Here is a 13755-nt window from a genome sequence, read left to right as displayed (position 1 = left end):
TGCTCTCTTTTGTTTACAGGCAAAAGTAAATGTTGACGTTATAACATAACATTTAAATCAAACAGACTTCACACAGCAAGTTGATAGTCAAAACTCATTTTTTTTATTTTTCCACAGACTATGATTAATGTGATGAAATGTACAGTCAACTCAAAGGACAGTCCAAAACGAAACACCTGCTCTTTCAGTGTTCAACTGATCATTCAAACTGACTGTAACATCTGATATAGCCTTCCTTGTTAGTCAGATTTTAGCTTTCTTTTGATACACAATCTGAAGCATGACCATAACAACCCAGTAAATAATAACAAAATAACTAGTGTAACTGTTATCAAGAACAATATGACATCTACAGAGTGGTAGGAGTACCAGGGCAGTCTGTAGGACTCCGTTCTCAGGTGAGCTGCACCTTTGTGTCTCATGACAAACTCTATCCAGAAGAGGGCAGTGTCCAGTGGTTTCATTGGCTGATCTCTGTGCAGCCTGGAGAGTCTCTGGATGTTCAGCCTGTAGAAGGGCTCAGTCAAGACGTCCTGTATTGCTTCCAGGAAGTTGATGTCTTTGTCCACTGTGGCTAATGTGAGAATCTTAGCTCCTCCTCTCTCTTTCAGACGGAGATCATTCTTGTAATAATGGCAATCTTAGTTCGTGCACAGTCTGAGAATCAGGAGAAATAAGTAAACGAGTAAAGTTATTATATTTTTTAAATGGTGCACAAGCCATTCCAAATCAAAGATAGAATAAATTAAAAGAATTAAAAGAAATGGAATAATTAGCATTCATCCCCTGAAGCGATATTATTTTATTTGTGATAATAATCATGATAATGAAATCTCCATCTTCTCCACATCGAAATTAATGTAATTTTATGTGTTGTATTATGAAAACATTTGGCTATCAAAATACAGTCCATAATACAAAATCCTACAGAGACACATATTGAGGCCTATATGACGCACAGTGTTATGCTCATATAAGGGCCCATTATAACCCTGGCATGTCACTTTAATCTTTTTATATGAAGTTGGATGTTTAAATCCATTCAAGTCTATAGCTTGGATAATGTAAGAACTTAAGTCCTCAATATTGTGCAACACCGGAAAAGAATTTATCCATTGTGGTGGAAATTGGTCAATAAACGAGGTTCTGAGACAAGTTGTCTTTGTAAGTTTAATTGCAAAGCTTTCTGCAGAAAGGATCACACAGGCAGGGTGGATGCTGCAAGTGAGATGCAAAAGTGAAGTCTCTGTGCGTATTTAGGCGCCCTGACCACAAACAAGTGGTGGGTGAATGTATTGTTCTGTCTGGAACATACTGTATGGTCTATTGGTGTGATATGAAGGCTGCAAAACGTTCTGTGTCGCAGAGGAAAATGTGTGATTTGTGATAAGGGTGCTCGTCAGTTTGCTGGGTTCCTAGAAAAGGAAGTCAAAGGCAGTTTAACCTCAAGATCAATTTCTGCAAAATGTATACAAACAATTGGTGCACATGCTAGATGCATAAAGTTCATGTCGGGCTGTACCTTAGATGGAAATATCTGCTGTAAGCACAAACTGAGTTGTTATTGAGTAAATTTCCATTACACCATTTAAAAATGTAAAATCTAACAATACTGTGCCACAGCGAGGGCGAATTTGTTAAAAGGATTTACACATGCAGAGGTACATTCCTTGATTCCACTTAAAGAGGACAAGCAGTTTATAGAGGTACAAAGCAAATGAGTAAGCAGTTAGACATTTTAAACAAGGTTTTATTTACTTCCAGCTAAAGCAGCAATGCCACTGTATAGTATGTTCCTCCCTCTACCAAAGGTTAAAGTTCTCTTTGTGTGGAACTGAGGTTACAGATATTTTTAAATAATGCACTTGCTAGTCTTTAAAAAACACACACATCAAGCATATCAAATGTTTGTACACACAGAGTACTAAGTACGTGAAATAACAATATTGTAAGAATATAGTGAGATGACTTTATTCATCCTTCAACATACAGGATGTGTTTCCTCTTGTAAATATAATAATTATAAAGCACTGAATTATTTAGATTTGTTGTTCAACTAGAATCAAACCAACCCTATGATTTTTTCAAATTGCCTTTACCTTTTGTTCTCAGACAGCATTTAAAGCTTGAACACCTCATTAAGGCCACAAAAGTGCATCATCAGCACAAGTCCAAGTGACAGTAGCATCACATCTACAGTGTGGTAGGAAAACCAGGGCAGTCTGAAAGACATAAACTGCTGAGTGGTAATGTGCTCTCTTTTGTTTACAGGCAAAAGTAAATGTTGACGTTATAACATAACATTTAAATCAAACAGACTTCACACAGCAAGTTGATAGTCAAAACTCATTTTTTTTATTTTTCCACAGACTATGATTAATGTGATGAAATGTACAGTCAACTCAAAGGACAGTCCAAAACGAAACACCTGCTCTTTCAGTGTTCAACTGATCATTCAAACTGACTGTAACATCTGATATAGCCTTCCTCGTTAGTCAGATTTTAGCTTTCTTTGATACACAATCTGAAGCATGACCATAACAACCCAGTAAATAATAACAAAATAACTAGTGTAACTGTTATCAAGAACAATATGACATCTACAGAGTGGTAGGAGTACCAGGGCAGTCTGTAGGACTCCGTTCTCAGGTGAGCTGCACTTTGTGTCTCATGACAAACTCTATCCAGAAGAGGGCAGTGTCCAGTGGTTTCATTGGCTGATCTCTGTGCAGCCTGGAGAGTCTCTGGATGTTCAGCCTGTAGAAGGGCTCAGTCAAGACGTCCTGTATTGCTTCCAGGAAGTTGATGTCTTTGTCCACTGTGGCTAATGTGAGAATCTTAGCTCCTCCTCTCTTTCAGACGGAGATCATTCTTGTAATAATGGCAATCTTAGTTCGTGCACAGTCTGAGAATCAGGAGAAATAAGTAAACGAGTAAAGTTATTATATTTTTTAAATGGTGCACAAGCCATTCCAAATCAAAGATAGAATAAATTAAAAGAATTAAAAGAAATGGAATAATTAGCATTCATCCCCTGAAGCGATATTATTTTATTTGTGATAATAATCATGATAATGAAATCTCCATCTTCTCCACATCGAAATTAATGTAATTTTATGTGTTGTATTATGAAAACATTTGGCTATCAAAATACAGTCCATAATACAAAATCCTACAGAGACACATATTGAGGCCTATATGACGCACAGTGTTATGCTCATATAAGGGCCCATTATAACCCTGGCATGTCACTTTAATCTTTTTATATGAAGTTGGATGTTTAAATCCATTCAAGTCTATAGCTTGGATAATGTAAGAACTTAAGTCCTCAATATTGTGCAACACCGGGGAAAGAATTTATCCATTGTGGTGGAAATTGGTCAATAAACGAGGTTCTGAGACAAGTTGTCTTTGTAAGTTTAATTGCAAAGCTTTCTGCAGAAAGGATCACACAGGCAGGGTGGATGCTGCAAGTGAGATGCAAAAGTGAAGTCTCTGTGCGTATTTAGGCGCCCTGACCACAAACAAGTGGTGGGTGAATGTATTGTTCTGTCTGGAACATACTGTATGGTCTATTGGTGTGATATGAAGGCTGCAACCGTTCTGTGTCGCAGAGGAAAATGTGTGATTTGTGATAAGGGTGCTCGTCAGTTTGCTGGGTTCCTAGAAAAGGAAGTCAAAGGCAGTTTAACCTCAAGATCAATTTCTGCAAAATGTATACAAACAATTGGTGCACATGCTAGATGCATAAAGTTCATGTCGGGCTGTACCTTAGATGGAAATATCTGCTGTAAGCACAAACTGAGTTGTTATTGAGTAAATTTCCATTACACCATTTAAAAATGTAAAATCTAACAATACTGTGCCACAGCGAGGGCGAATTTGTTAAAAGGATTTACACATGCAGAGGTACATTCCTTGATTCCACTTAAAGAGGACAAGCAGTTTATAGAGGTACAAAGCAAATGAGTAAACAGTTAGACATTTTAAACAGGGTTTTATTTACTTCCAGCTAAAGCAGCAATGCCACTGTATAGTATGTTCCTCCCTCTACCAAAGGTTAAAGTTCTCTTTGTGTGGAACTGAGGTTACAGATATTTTTAAATAATGCACTTGCTAGTCTTTAAAAAACACACACATCAAGCATATCAAATGTTTGTATACACAGAGTACTAAGTACGTGAAATAACAATATTGTAAGAATATAGTGAGATGACTTTATTCATCCTTCAACATACAGGATGTGTTTCCTCTTGTAAATATAATAATTATAAAGCACTGAATTATTTAGATTTGTATTTCAGCTAGAATCAAACCAACCCTATGATTTTTTCAAATTGCCTTTACCTTTTGTTCTCAGACAGCATTTAAAGCTTGAACACCTCATTAAGGCCACAAAAGTGCATCATCAGCACAAGTCCAAGTGACAGTAGCATCACATCTACAGTGTGGTAGGAAAACCAGGGCAGTCTGAAAGACATAAACTGCTGAGTGGTAATGTGCTCTCTTTTGTTTACAGGCAAAAATAAATGTTGACGTTATAACATAACATTTAAATCAAACAGACTTCACACAGCAAGTTGATAGTCAAAACTCATTTTTTTTATTTTTCCACAGACTATGATTAATGTGAGGAAATGTACAGTCAACTCAAAGGACAGTCCAAAACGAAACACCTGCTCTTTCAGTGTTCAACTGATCATTCAAACTGACTGTAACATCTGATAAATCCTTCATTGTTAGTCAGATTTTAGCTTTCTTTTGATACACAATCTGAAGCATGACCATAACAACCCAGTAAATAATAACAAAATAACTAGTGTAACTGTTATCAAGAACAATATGACATCTACAGAGTGGTAGGAGTACCAGGGCAGTCTGTAGGACTCCGTTCTCAGGTGAGCTGCACCTTTGTGTCTCATGACAAACTCTATCCAGAAGAGGGCAGTGTCCAGTGGTTTCATTGGCTGATCTCTGTGCAGCCTGGAGAGTCTCTGCATGTTCAGCCTATAGGAGGGCTCAGTCAAGACTTCCTGAATACCCTGAAAGAAGATGTCTTCATTCATAGTAAAAAAATCAATTATCTTTCCTGCTCCTCTGACTTCAATTCTGAATAGATTATCATGTTGGTCAAAAATCAATGGAAGTCCTAGTATAGGAACTCCATGGTAAATTGCCTCTTGAACTCCATTTGTTCCCCCATGAGCCACAAATAGTTTAATCTTTGGATGTCCCAGGAGGTCATTCTGTGGCATCCAATCGACTAGTAAAGTGTTGTTGCCCAGAGTGGCCGGTCTGTCCCCTTTGTACCTCCAGATGACTTTCTGAGGTAATTTAGCAAAAGCTGCAGCGATCTCATCAGCTAAGTCCTGCGGAAGTGTGCTAATAAAAGTCCCCAGAGACATGATGATGACTCCATGTTCTCCAGAGCTCTGTACAAAATCCTCTAGGTGTTGAGGCAAAGGTTTTGCAGGTCTGCACTGGAAACCTCCCATGTAGACAACATTAGGCATGGTGGGTCGGGGGAACTCAAACACAAAGTCCACTCTCATCAGCCACAGGTCGGCTGCTTGAAACAGTGAAATAAAATCTGCATTCGGACCTAAATATTTTTTAATAAAGGCATCATAAATTGGTGACACAAAATATGCAATTTGGAATTCTGTGAAGCCAAAAATCATGACGTTAAGAACTCTCTCAGGAAAGCTCATTTTATCTGATAGCTCGGACCATGGCATTGGAACATAAGACAGAGGAGAAGGTGCAATTGAAAAATGACCTTCACCTTGACTGGTCCATCTGACATTAAAAACAATTGGCAACCTGAGGTAGTGAGCAAGTATAACACCCATTGGGCTAACAGGGTCTGCGAGGACAAGGTCATATTTGGCATCCTGCAGTGACTGTATTAGATCTTTGTTTTCAAAAAGCAGCTCAAGCATTTTGCACATTTTCTGATTCATCTCAGAACCCTTTTGTATTAGTTCCATTTCCAGTTTAAAACGTGTCCAGGCAGACTTCCCTTCCCTCTGGATATCCAGGAGTTGGGCCACAAACTCAGTTAAAAAATCTTCATCAAATCCAGACTCAGCATCAAGTGTGACTGAAGTATAGAATTGGGATGTCTCCTTGATATACCAGCTGTCGAATGATCGCAGAACAGAAACCTGGTGCCCCCTTGAGTATAGTTCCTCTATGATGACATTCATGTTCACCCAGTGGCTCCCGTCCACTGGAACAACAAGCACTTTGCCACCATAAACCAAAGGTGCATAGATCAACCAGAGAGTGGTCACAACCCAGGGACAATTCATCTTTATTCTGAATCGGGGGAAAAAGCAAACAGTGTCTTAAATTATATCTTATCAAACACATACTTTTCAATGCAAGTTATGTTTTTATCAAAGGGATAGTTGGTATCACTAATTCTTGAATGGAAACTGCCTTTTACCCAAATCAAGTCTATTCAGTATTTTTGTTTTTAATAATTTTGCAGTACAATATGCAGCATGATATATATTGGAACTTATTTTTTCCGTATTCAAGCAATTGCAATTGTTCCAGAGAGACTCAAAACCATTTCTTCTTGTAGACAATATATAATGCTAGTAAAAAATGTACTTATGTGAATACACATACGTTTTGATCGCAAAATAGCTACAATGTCAGCTATTTCTGTTAGCTAAAGAATTAAACATGTTGATCCTACCTTTATTAGCAGCCGGTGTAAAGATGTTTCGGTCTTCCTCCTTTGCCAGAGAGCAGATAATGTGCTCTAGCCAACCTAGAAGGACTTTACTACTGCAATTTTATGATTTGGCACGCACAGGTAATAAAATACAATATGGAGTAAAGGTTGTTCATGGTGATTAGCTGTTAAGCAAATATCAGTTACAAAAACAAATTACTGTTCAACAAGAACTTTAAAAACGGTAGGATTGATTTCATATGTCAAACATAACAGTTTGCTTATTTCATTGTGGGACAAGTGTGTGGATGTCATGACCAGATAGTGTGTTTGTGATCTATAATGCTTCTGTGTGTTTGTTGTGGACTCTTCTAAAAAGTGACACTTTTTTAATATCTGATATTTTACTCACTGTACATGACTGAAAAGCATAAACAGGTTTATTTTGGTTACAGTCAAAGGTACATTTTAAAATGACACTGCATACAATTAGATGACTCTGCCTTACACAAAGTAATTAGACTTCACTCAGCAAGTTGGTTGTCAAAACTGGTAGGTACCTTTATTTTTTAGCTGTCGTTAAGAAGGAAATTTACAGTCAACCCAAAGGACAGTCCAAAACTAAAACAAGTACTCCTTCAGTGTTTAGCTGATCATCCAAACATCGTAACCAGTTTGAAAATATATCCTTCCTTGTTAGTCAGATTTTAGCTTTCTTTTGATACACAATCTGAAGCATGACCATAACAACCCAGCAAATAATAACAAAATAACTAGTGTAACTGTTATCAAGAACAATATGACATCTACAGAGTGGTAGGAGTACCAGGGCAGTCTGTAGGACTCCGTTCTCAGGTGAGCTGCACCTTTGTGTCTCATGACAAACTCTATCCAGAAGAGGGCAGTGTCCAGTGGTTTCATTGGCTGATCTCTGTGCAGCCTGGAGAGTCTCTGGATGTTCAGCCTATAGGAGGGCTCAGTCAAGACTTCCTGAATACCCTGAAAGAAGATGTCTTCATTCATAGTAAAAAAATCAATTATCTTTCCTGCTCCTCTGACTTCAATTCTGAATAGATTATCACGTTGGTCAAAAATCAATGGAAGTCCTAGTATAGGAACTCCATGGTAAATTGCCTCTTGAACTCCATTTGTTCCCCCATGAGCCACAAATAGTTTAATCTTTGGATGTCCCAGGAGGTCATTCTGTGGCATCCAGTCGACTAGTAAAGTGTTGTTGCCCAGAGTGGCCGGTCTGTCCCCTTTGTACCTCCAGATGACTTTCTGAGGTAATTTAGCAAAAGCTGCAGCGATCTCATCAGCTAAGTCCTGCGGAAGTGTGCTAATAAAAGTCCCCAGAGACATGATGATGACTCCATGTTCTCCAGAGCTCTGTACAAAATCCTCTAGGTGTTGAGGCAAAGGTTTTGCAGGTCTGCACTGGAACCCTCCCATGTAGACAACATTAGGCATGGTGGGTCGGGGGAACTCAAACACAAAGTCCACTCTCATCAGCCACAGGTCGGCTGCTTGAAACAGTGAAATAAAATCTGCATTCGGACCTAAATATTTTTTAATAAAGGCATCATAAATTGGTGACACAAAATATGCAATTTGGAATTCTGTGAAGCCAAAAATCATGACGTTAAGAACTCTCTCAGGAAAGCTCATTTTATCTGATAGCTCGGACCCTGTCATTGGAACATAAGACAGAGGAGAAGGTGCAATTGAAAAATGGCCTTCACCTTGACTGGTCCATCTGACATTAAAAACAATTGGCAACCTGAGGTAGTGAGCAAGTATAACACCAATTGGGCTAACAGGGTCTGCGAGGACAAGGTCATATTTGGCATCCTGCAGTGACTGTATTAGATCTTTGTTTTCAAAAAGCAGCTCAAGCATTTTGCACATTTTCTGATTCATCTCAGAACCCTTTTGTATTAGTTCCATTTCCAGTTTAAAACGTGTCCAGGCAGACTTCCCTTCCCTCTGGATATCCAGGAGTTGGGCCACAAACTCAGTTAAAAAATGTTCATCAAATCCAGACTCAGCATCAAGTGTGACTGAAGTATAGAATTGGGATGTCTCCTTGATATACCAGCTGTCGAATGATCGCAGAACAGAAACCTGGTGCCCCCTTGAGTATAGTTCCTCTATGATGACATTCATGTTCACCCAGTGGCTCCCGTCCAGTGGAACAACAAGCACTTTGCCACCATAAACCAAAGGTGCATAGATCAACCAGAGAGTGGTCACAACCCAGGGACAATTCATCTTTATTCTGAATCGGGGGAAAAAGCAAACAGTGTCTTAAATTAAATCTGATCAAACACATACTTTTCAATGCAAGTTATGTTTTTATCAAAGGGATAGTTGGTATCACTAATTCTTGAATGGAAACTGCCTTTTACCCAAATCAAGTCTATTCAGTATTTTTGTTTTTAATAATTTTGCAGTACAATATGCAGCATGATATATATTGGAACTTATTTTTCCGTATTCAAGCAATTGCAATTGTTCCAGAGAGACTCAAAACCATTTCTTCTTGTAGACAATATATAATGCTAGTAAAAAATGTACTTATGTGAATACACATACGTTTTGATCGCAAAATAGCTACAATGTCAGCTATTTCTGTTAGCTAAAGAATTAAACATGTTGATCCTACCTTTATTAGCAGCCGGTGTAAAGATGTTTCGGTCTTCCTCCTTTGCCAGAGAGCAGATAATGTGCTCTAGCCAACCTAGAAGGACTTTACTACTGCAATTTTATGATTTGGCACGCACAGGTAATAAAATACAATGTGGAGTAAAGGTTGTTCATGGTGATTAGCTGTTAAGCAAATATCAGTTACAAAAACAAATTACTGTTCAACAAGAACTTTAAAAACGGTAGGATTGATTTCATATGTCAAACATAACAGTTTGCTTATTTCATTGTGGGACAAGTGTGTGGATGTCATGACCAGATAGTGTGTTTGTGATCTATAATGCTTCTGTGTGTTTGTTGTGGACTCTTCTAAAAAGTGACACTTTTTTAATATCTGATATTTTACTCACTGTACATGACTGAAAAGCATAAACAGGTTTATTTTGGTTACAGTCAAAGGTACATTTTAAAATGACACTGCATGCAATTAGATGACTCTGCCTTACGCAAAGTAATTAGACTTCACTCAGCAAGTTGGTTGTCAAAACTGGTAGGTACCTTTATTTTTTAGCTGTCGTTAAGAAGGAAATTTACAGTCAACCCAAAGGACAGTCCAAAACTAAAACAAGTACTCCTTCAGTGTTTAGCTGATCATCCAAACATCTTAACCAGTTTGAAAATATATCCTTCCTTGTTAGTCAGATTTTAGCTTTCTTTTGATAAACAATCTGAAGCATGACCATAACAACCCAGCAAATAATAACAAAATAACTAGTGTAACTGTTATCAAGAACAATATGACATCTACAGAGTGGTAGGAGTACCAGGGCAGTCTGTAGGACTCCGTTCTCAGGTGAGCTGCACCTTTGTGTCTCATGACAAACTCTATCCAGAAGAGGGCAGTGTCCAGTGGTTTCATTGGCTGATCTCTGTGCAGCCTGGAGAGTCTCTGCATGTTCAGCCTATAGGAGGGCTCAGTCAAGACTTCCTGAATACCCTGAAAGAAGATGTCTTCATTCATAGTAAAAAAATCAATTATCTTTCCTGCTCCTCTGACTTCAATTCTGAATAGATTATCACGTTGGTCAAAAATCAATGGAAGTCCTAGTATAGGAACTCCATGGTAAATTGCCTCTTGAACTCCATTTGTTCCCCCATGAGCCACAAATAGTTTAATCTTTGGATGTCCCAGGAGGTCATTCTGTGGCATCCAATCGACTAGTAAAGTGTTGTTGCCCAGAGTGGCCGGTCTGTCCCCTTTGTACCTCCAGATGACTTTCTGAGGTAATTTAGCAAAAGCTGCAGCGATCTCATCAGCTAAGTCCTGCGGAAGTGTGCTAATAAAAGTCCCCAGAGACATGATGATGACTCCATGTTCTCCAGAGCTCTGTACAAAATCCTCTAGGTGTTGAGGCAAAGGTTTTGCAGGTCTGCACTGGAACCCTCCCATGTAGACAACATTAGGCATGGTGGGTCGGGGGAACTCAAACACAAAGTCCACTCTCATCAGCCACAGGTCGGCTGCTTGAAACAGTGAAATAAAATCTGCATTCGGACCTAAATATTTTTTAATAAAGGCATCATAAATTGGTGACACAAAATATGCAATTTGGAATTCTGTGAAGCCAAAAATCATGACGTTAAGAACTCTCTCAGGAAAGCTCATTTTATCTGATAGCTCGGACCCTGGCATTGGAACATAAGACAGAGGAGAAGGTGCAATTGAAAAATGACCTTCACCTTGACTGGTCCATCTGACATTAAAAACAATTGGCAACCTGAGGTAGTGAGCAAGTATAACACCCATTGGGCTAACAGGGTCTGCGAGGACAAGGTCATATTTGGCATCCTGCAGTGACTGTATTAGATCTTTGTTTTCAAAAAGCAGCTCAAGCATTTTGCACATTTTCTGATTCATCTCAGAACCCTTTTGTATTATTTCCATTTTCAGTTTAAAACGTGTCCAGGCAGACTTCCCTTCCCTCTGGATATCCAGGAGTTGGGCCACAAACTCAGTTAAAAAATCTTCATCAAGTCCAGACTCAGCATCAAGTGTGACTGAAGTATAGAATTGGGATGTCTCCTTGATATACCAGCTGTCGAATGATCGCAGAACAGAAACCTGGTGCCCCCTTGAGTATAGTTCCTCTATGATGACATTCATGTTCACCCAGTGGCTCCCGTCCACTGGAACAACAAGCACTTTGCCACCATAAACCAAAGGTGCATAGATCAACCAGAGAGTGGTCACAACCCAGGGACAATTCATCTTTATTCTGAATCGGGGGAAAAAGCAAACAGTGTCTTAAATTAAATCTGATCAAACACATACTTTTCAATGCAAGTTATGTTTTTATCAAAGGGATAGTTGGTATCACTAATTCTTGAATGGAAACTGCCTTTTACCCAAATCAAGTCTATTTAGTCCTTTTGTTTTTAATAATTTTGCAGTACAATATGCAGCATGATATATATTGGAACTTGGGTGGGAAAACGCGCGAGTGTTTTTTTCCCAGAGTTTTTGGGTTGGTAGACATGCCAGATACCCACATTAACGTGTAGAAGCACTAACAAAGTGGAATTTGCATGCTATGTCCCCTTTAAATAAAAACAATGAAAAGTTAGTTAACCAAGGTTAAAAAGATATCACTGCAAAATAAATAAAGTCTGATCATTTCAAAGTTTGTTAACACAAATACTTGTAATAGAGTTGCAAGCCATCCATGACCCATCATTATTTTTATATCCATTATCTATTCTGTTTGTCCTTAAGGGTCACAGGGGGTGCCTGGGCCAATCTCAGCTGATATAGGGTAACAGGTGGGGTACACCCTGGACTAGGGACCTGCGTGCTGTGAGGCAACAGTGCTAACCACTGGACCCCACTGTTATTTCTCACTTTTGTTATTTCTTTTCAAATCAAATAAAGTTTATTTATTAAGCACATTTAAAAACATCCGGGGTTGACCAAAGTTCTGTACAATAGTAAGAGCCATTAAAATAACAATAGAATGAGAGAAGATAAAAACAAAGCCATAGAATAGTAAGAGCCACCCAGTAAGCTTGAGTCATCAATTCAAACCCTTTATACAAATAGACTTTATACAAATAGACCTTTTAAAAATAGACTAAACGGGCTAAAAACAAGTAAGTATGTAAATAAGTAAATAAGACTTAGTCAAGGGCTGTTAAAAGCCCCGGGCAGCCACTGGTAACCAGTGAAGGGAGCGGAGGAGCTGTGTAGTGTGAGTGAATTTAGGTTGGTTAAAGACCAGTCGTGCTGCTGCATTCTGGATGAGCTGCAGAGGTCGGATGGCACTAGCAGGTAGACCTGCCAGGAGGGAGTTGCAATAGTCTAGTCCAAATCCAGAGGAGATCAGTGCAGTAGTGACAACCTTTAAATCATTTAAGGAGAGTGGTCTGGGGGAGTCTGTCTCTGCCTGTCTCTGTCTCTGTCTCTGTCTGTCTCTCTGTCTGTCTCTCTGTCTGTCTCTCTCTCTCACACACACACACACATACACACAGGCGCGTGCTGAGCAAAAACCACAGGACAATGTGCAACAGGTAAAGAAAACCTTCCCATGTCGGACCACTCGTCAATGATAAAAACAAAATGTTGATGTATAGTGACATCATAGTAAAGATTCTGTTATTTATTTCCATTTTCAAGGCAAACCCTATGTAAACACATATCGGAGCAGGAGCTGACAATAGACACTCCTTCAGTCCTACTGTCATTCAATTGGAGACAGTTATTTATTATCCGGTGTTTCACCTCTTGGAGCGAATCAAGAAGAGACCTAACAGAGACCTTACCCTTTTTTCTATCATTGCAACCATTTTTTTTCATCAGTTCAAAGTTTTCAATCATTTTTTCACAAAAATGACTCTTGCAATTACTCAACACTCAACTCTTTTTGAGGTAAACAAGCTGTTAACATGTTGAATTGATGTCTAGTCTAGGTGTATTCACAGAACTTTGCACAAATCATTTTTTTAGTTAGATTTTGTGTTAATTAAAACACTTTGTCAAATTGTCATTTTAGCTGCTTCCACCCCAGCATATAGCATGCTAGCAACATATACATATACTACATATAACATTCTTAAGGGTACTTACTGTAGTCTACCGTATGTTGTTGCTGAATGTCACACTTGAAGAATAACTGTTTGTGTGTCTTGGACAGGAGAAACCAGTCTGTATCCACCCACAAAAAGGGGAAGAGCTTAACTACATCTTAGCCTGCACCTTAACCCAGAGCCTATGCAGGTCTTCTCATTAAATCACCTCAAACTATTTTTCTGATCTTCAGCTCCAAAATGCTCAAATGCAGAAAATATGATTTTCGACTATGTGCTGATTCTTAACCATCAGTTTAATACTAAGCTATATCATGTCACTTGTTACGAAACATTCTCAA

At 38.7% G+C, this 13755-nt stretch overlaps 3 protein-coding genes across 3 annotated transcripts; all 3 read right to left on the bottom strand.

Annotated features, from left to right (window-relative positions):
* Positions 1–4739: 4739 nt before the first annotated feature.
* On the bottom strand, positions 4740–6315 carry LOC118109687 (UDP-glucuronosyltransferase 2B15-like). Its single transcript, XM_035157005.1, has one exon. The coding sequence runs from the start codon at positions 6312–6314 to the stop codon at positions 4740–4742; it is 1575 nt and encodes a 524-aa protein (XP_035012896.1). The 5' UTR covers position 6315.
* Positions 6316–7384: 1069 nt separating this feature from the next.
* LOC118109712 (UDP-glucuronosyltransferase 2B15-like) lies at positions 7385–8959 on the bottom strand. Its single transcript, XM_035157054.2, has one exon. The coding sequence runs from the start codon at positions 8957–8959 to the stop codon at positions 7385–7387; it is 1575 nt and encodes a 524-aa protein (XP_035012945.2).
* A 1069-nt stretch (positions 8960–10028) lies between these two features.
* On the bottom strand, positions 10029–13493 carry LOC118109655 (UDP-glucuronosyltransferase 2B15-like). The gene is made up of 2 exons (XM_035156944.1): positions 13455–13493; positions 10029–11610 (listed from the first exon to the last, which is right to left on the bottom strand). Exon 2 carries the CDS (start codon positions 11601–11603, stop codon positions 10029–10031), a length of 1575 nt encoding a protein of 524 aa, XP_035012835.1. The 5' UTR covers positions 11604–11610; positions 13455–13493.
* Between the last annotated feature and the right edge of the window lie 262 nt (positions 13494–13755).

Source organism: Hippoglossus stenolepis, chromosome 1 (genome assembly GCF_022539355.2).
Source record: "Hippoglossus stenolepis isolate QCI-W04-F060 chromosome 1, HSTE1.2, whole genome shotgun sequence".
In the NCBI taxonomy this organism is placed as follows: Eukaryota; Metazoa; Chordata; class Actinopteri; order Pleuronectiformes; family Pleuronectidae; genus Hippoglossus; species Hippoglossus stenolepis.
Note: the sequence above shows the minus strand (reverse complement) of the source record. Positions and strands in the feature narration are given on the sequence as shown.

Coding starts and splice junctions, on each gene's coding strand:
- LOC118109687 (XM_035157005.1), bottom strand. CDS start 6,314: ATGAATTGTCCCTGGGTTGTGACCACTCTCTGGTTGATCTATGCACCT.
- LOC118109712 (XM_035157054.2), bottom strand. CDS start 8,959: ATGAATTGTCCCTGGGTTGTGACCACTCTCTGGTTGATCTATGCACCT.
- LOC118109655 (XM_035156944.1), bottom strand. CDS start 11,603: ATGAATTGTCCCTGGGTTGTGACCACTCTCTGGTTGATCTATGCACCT.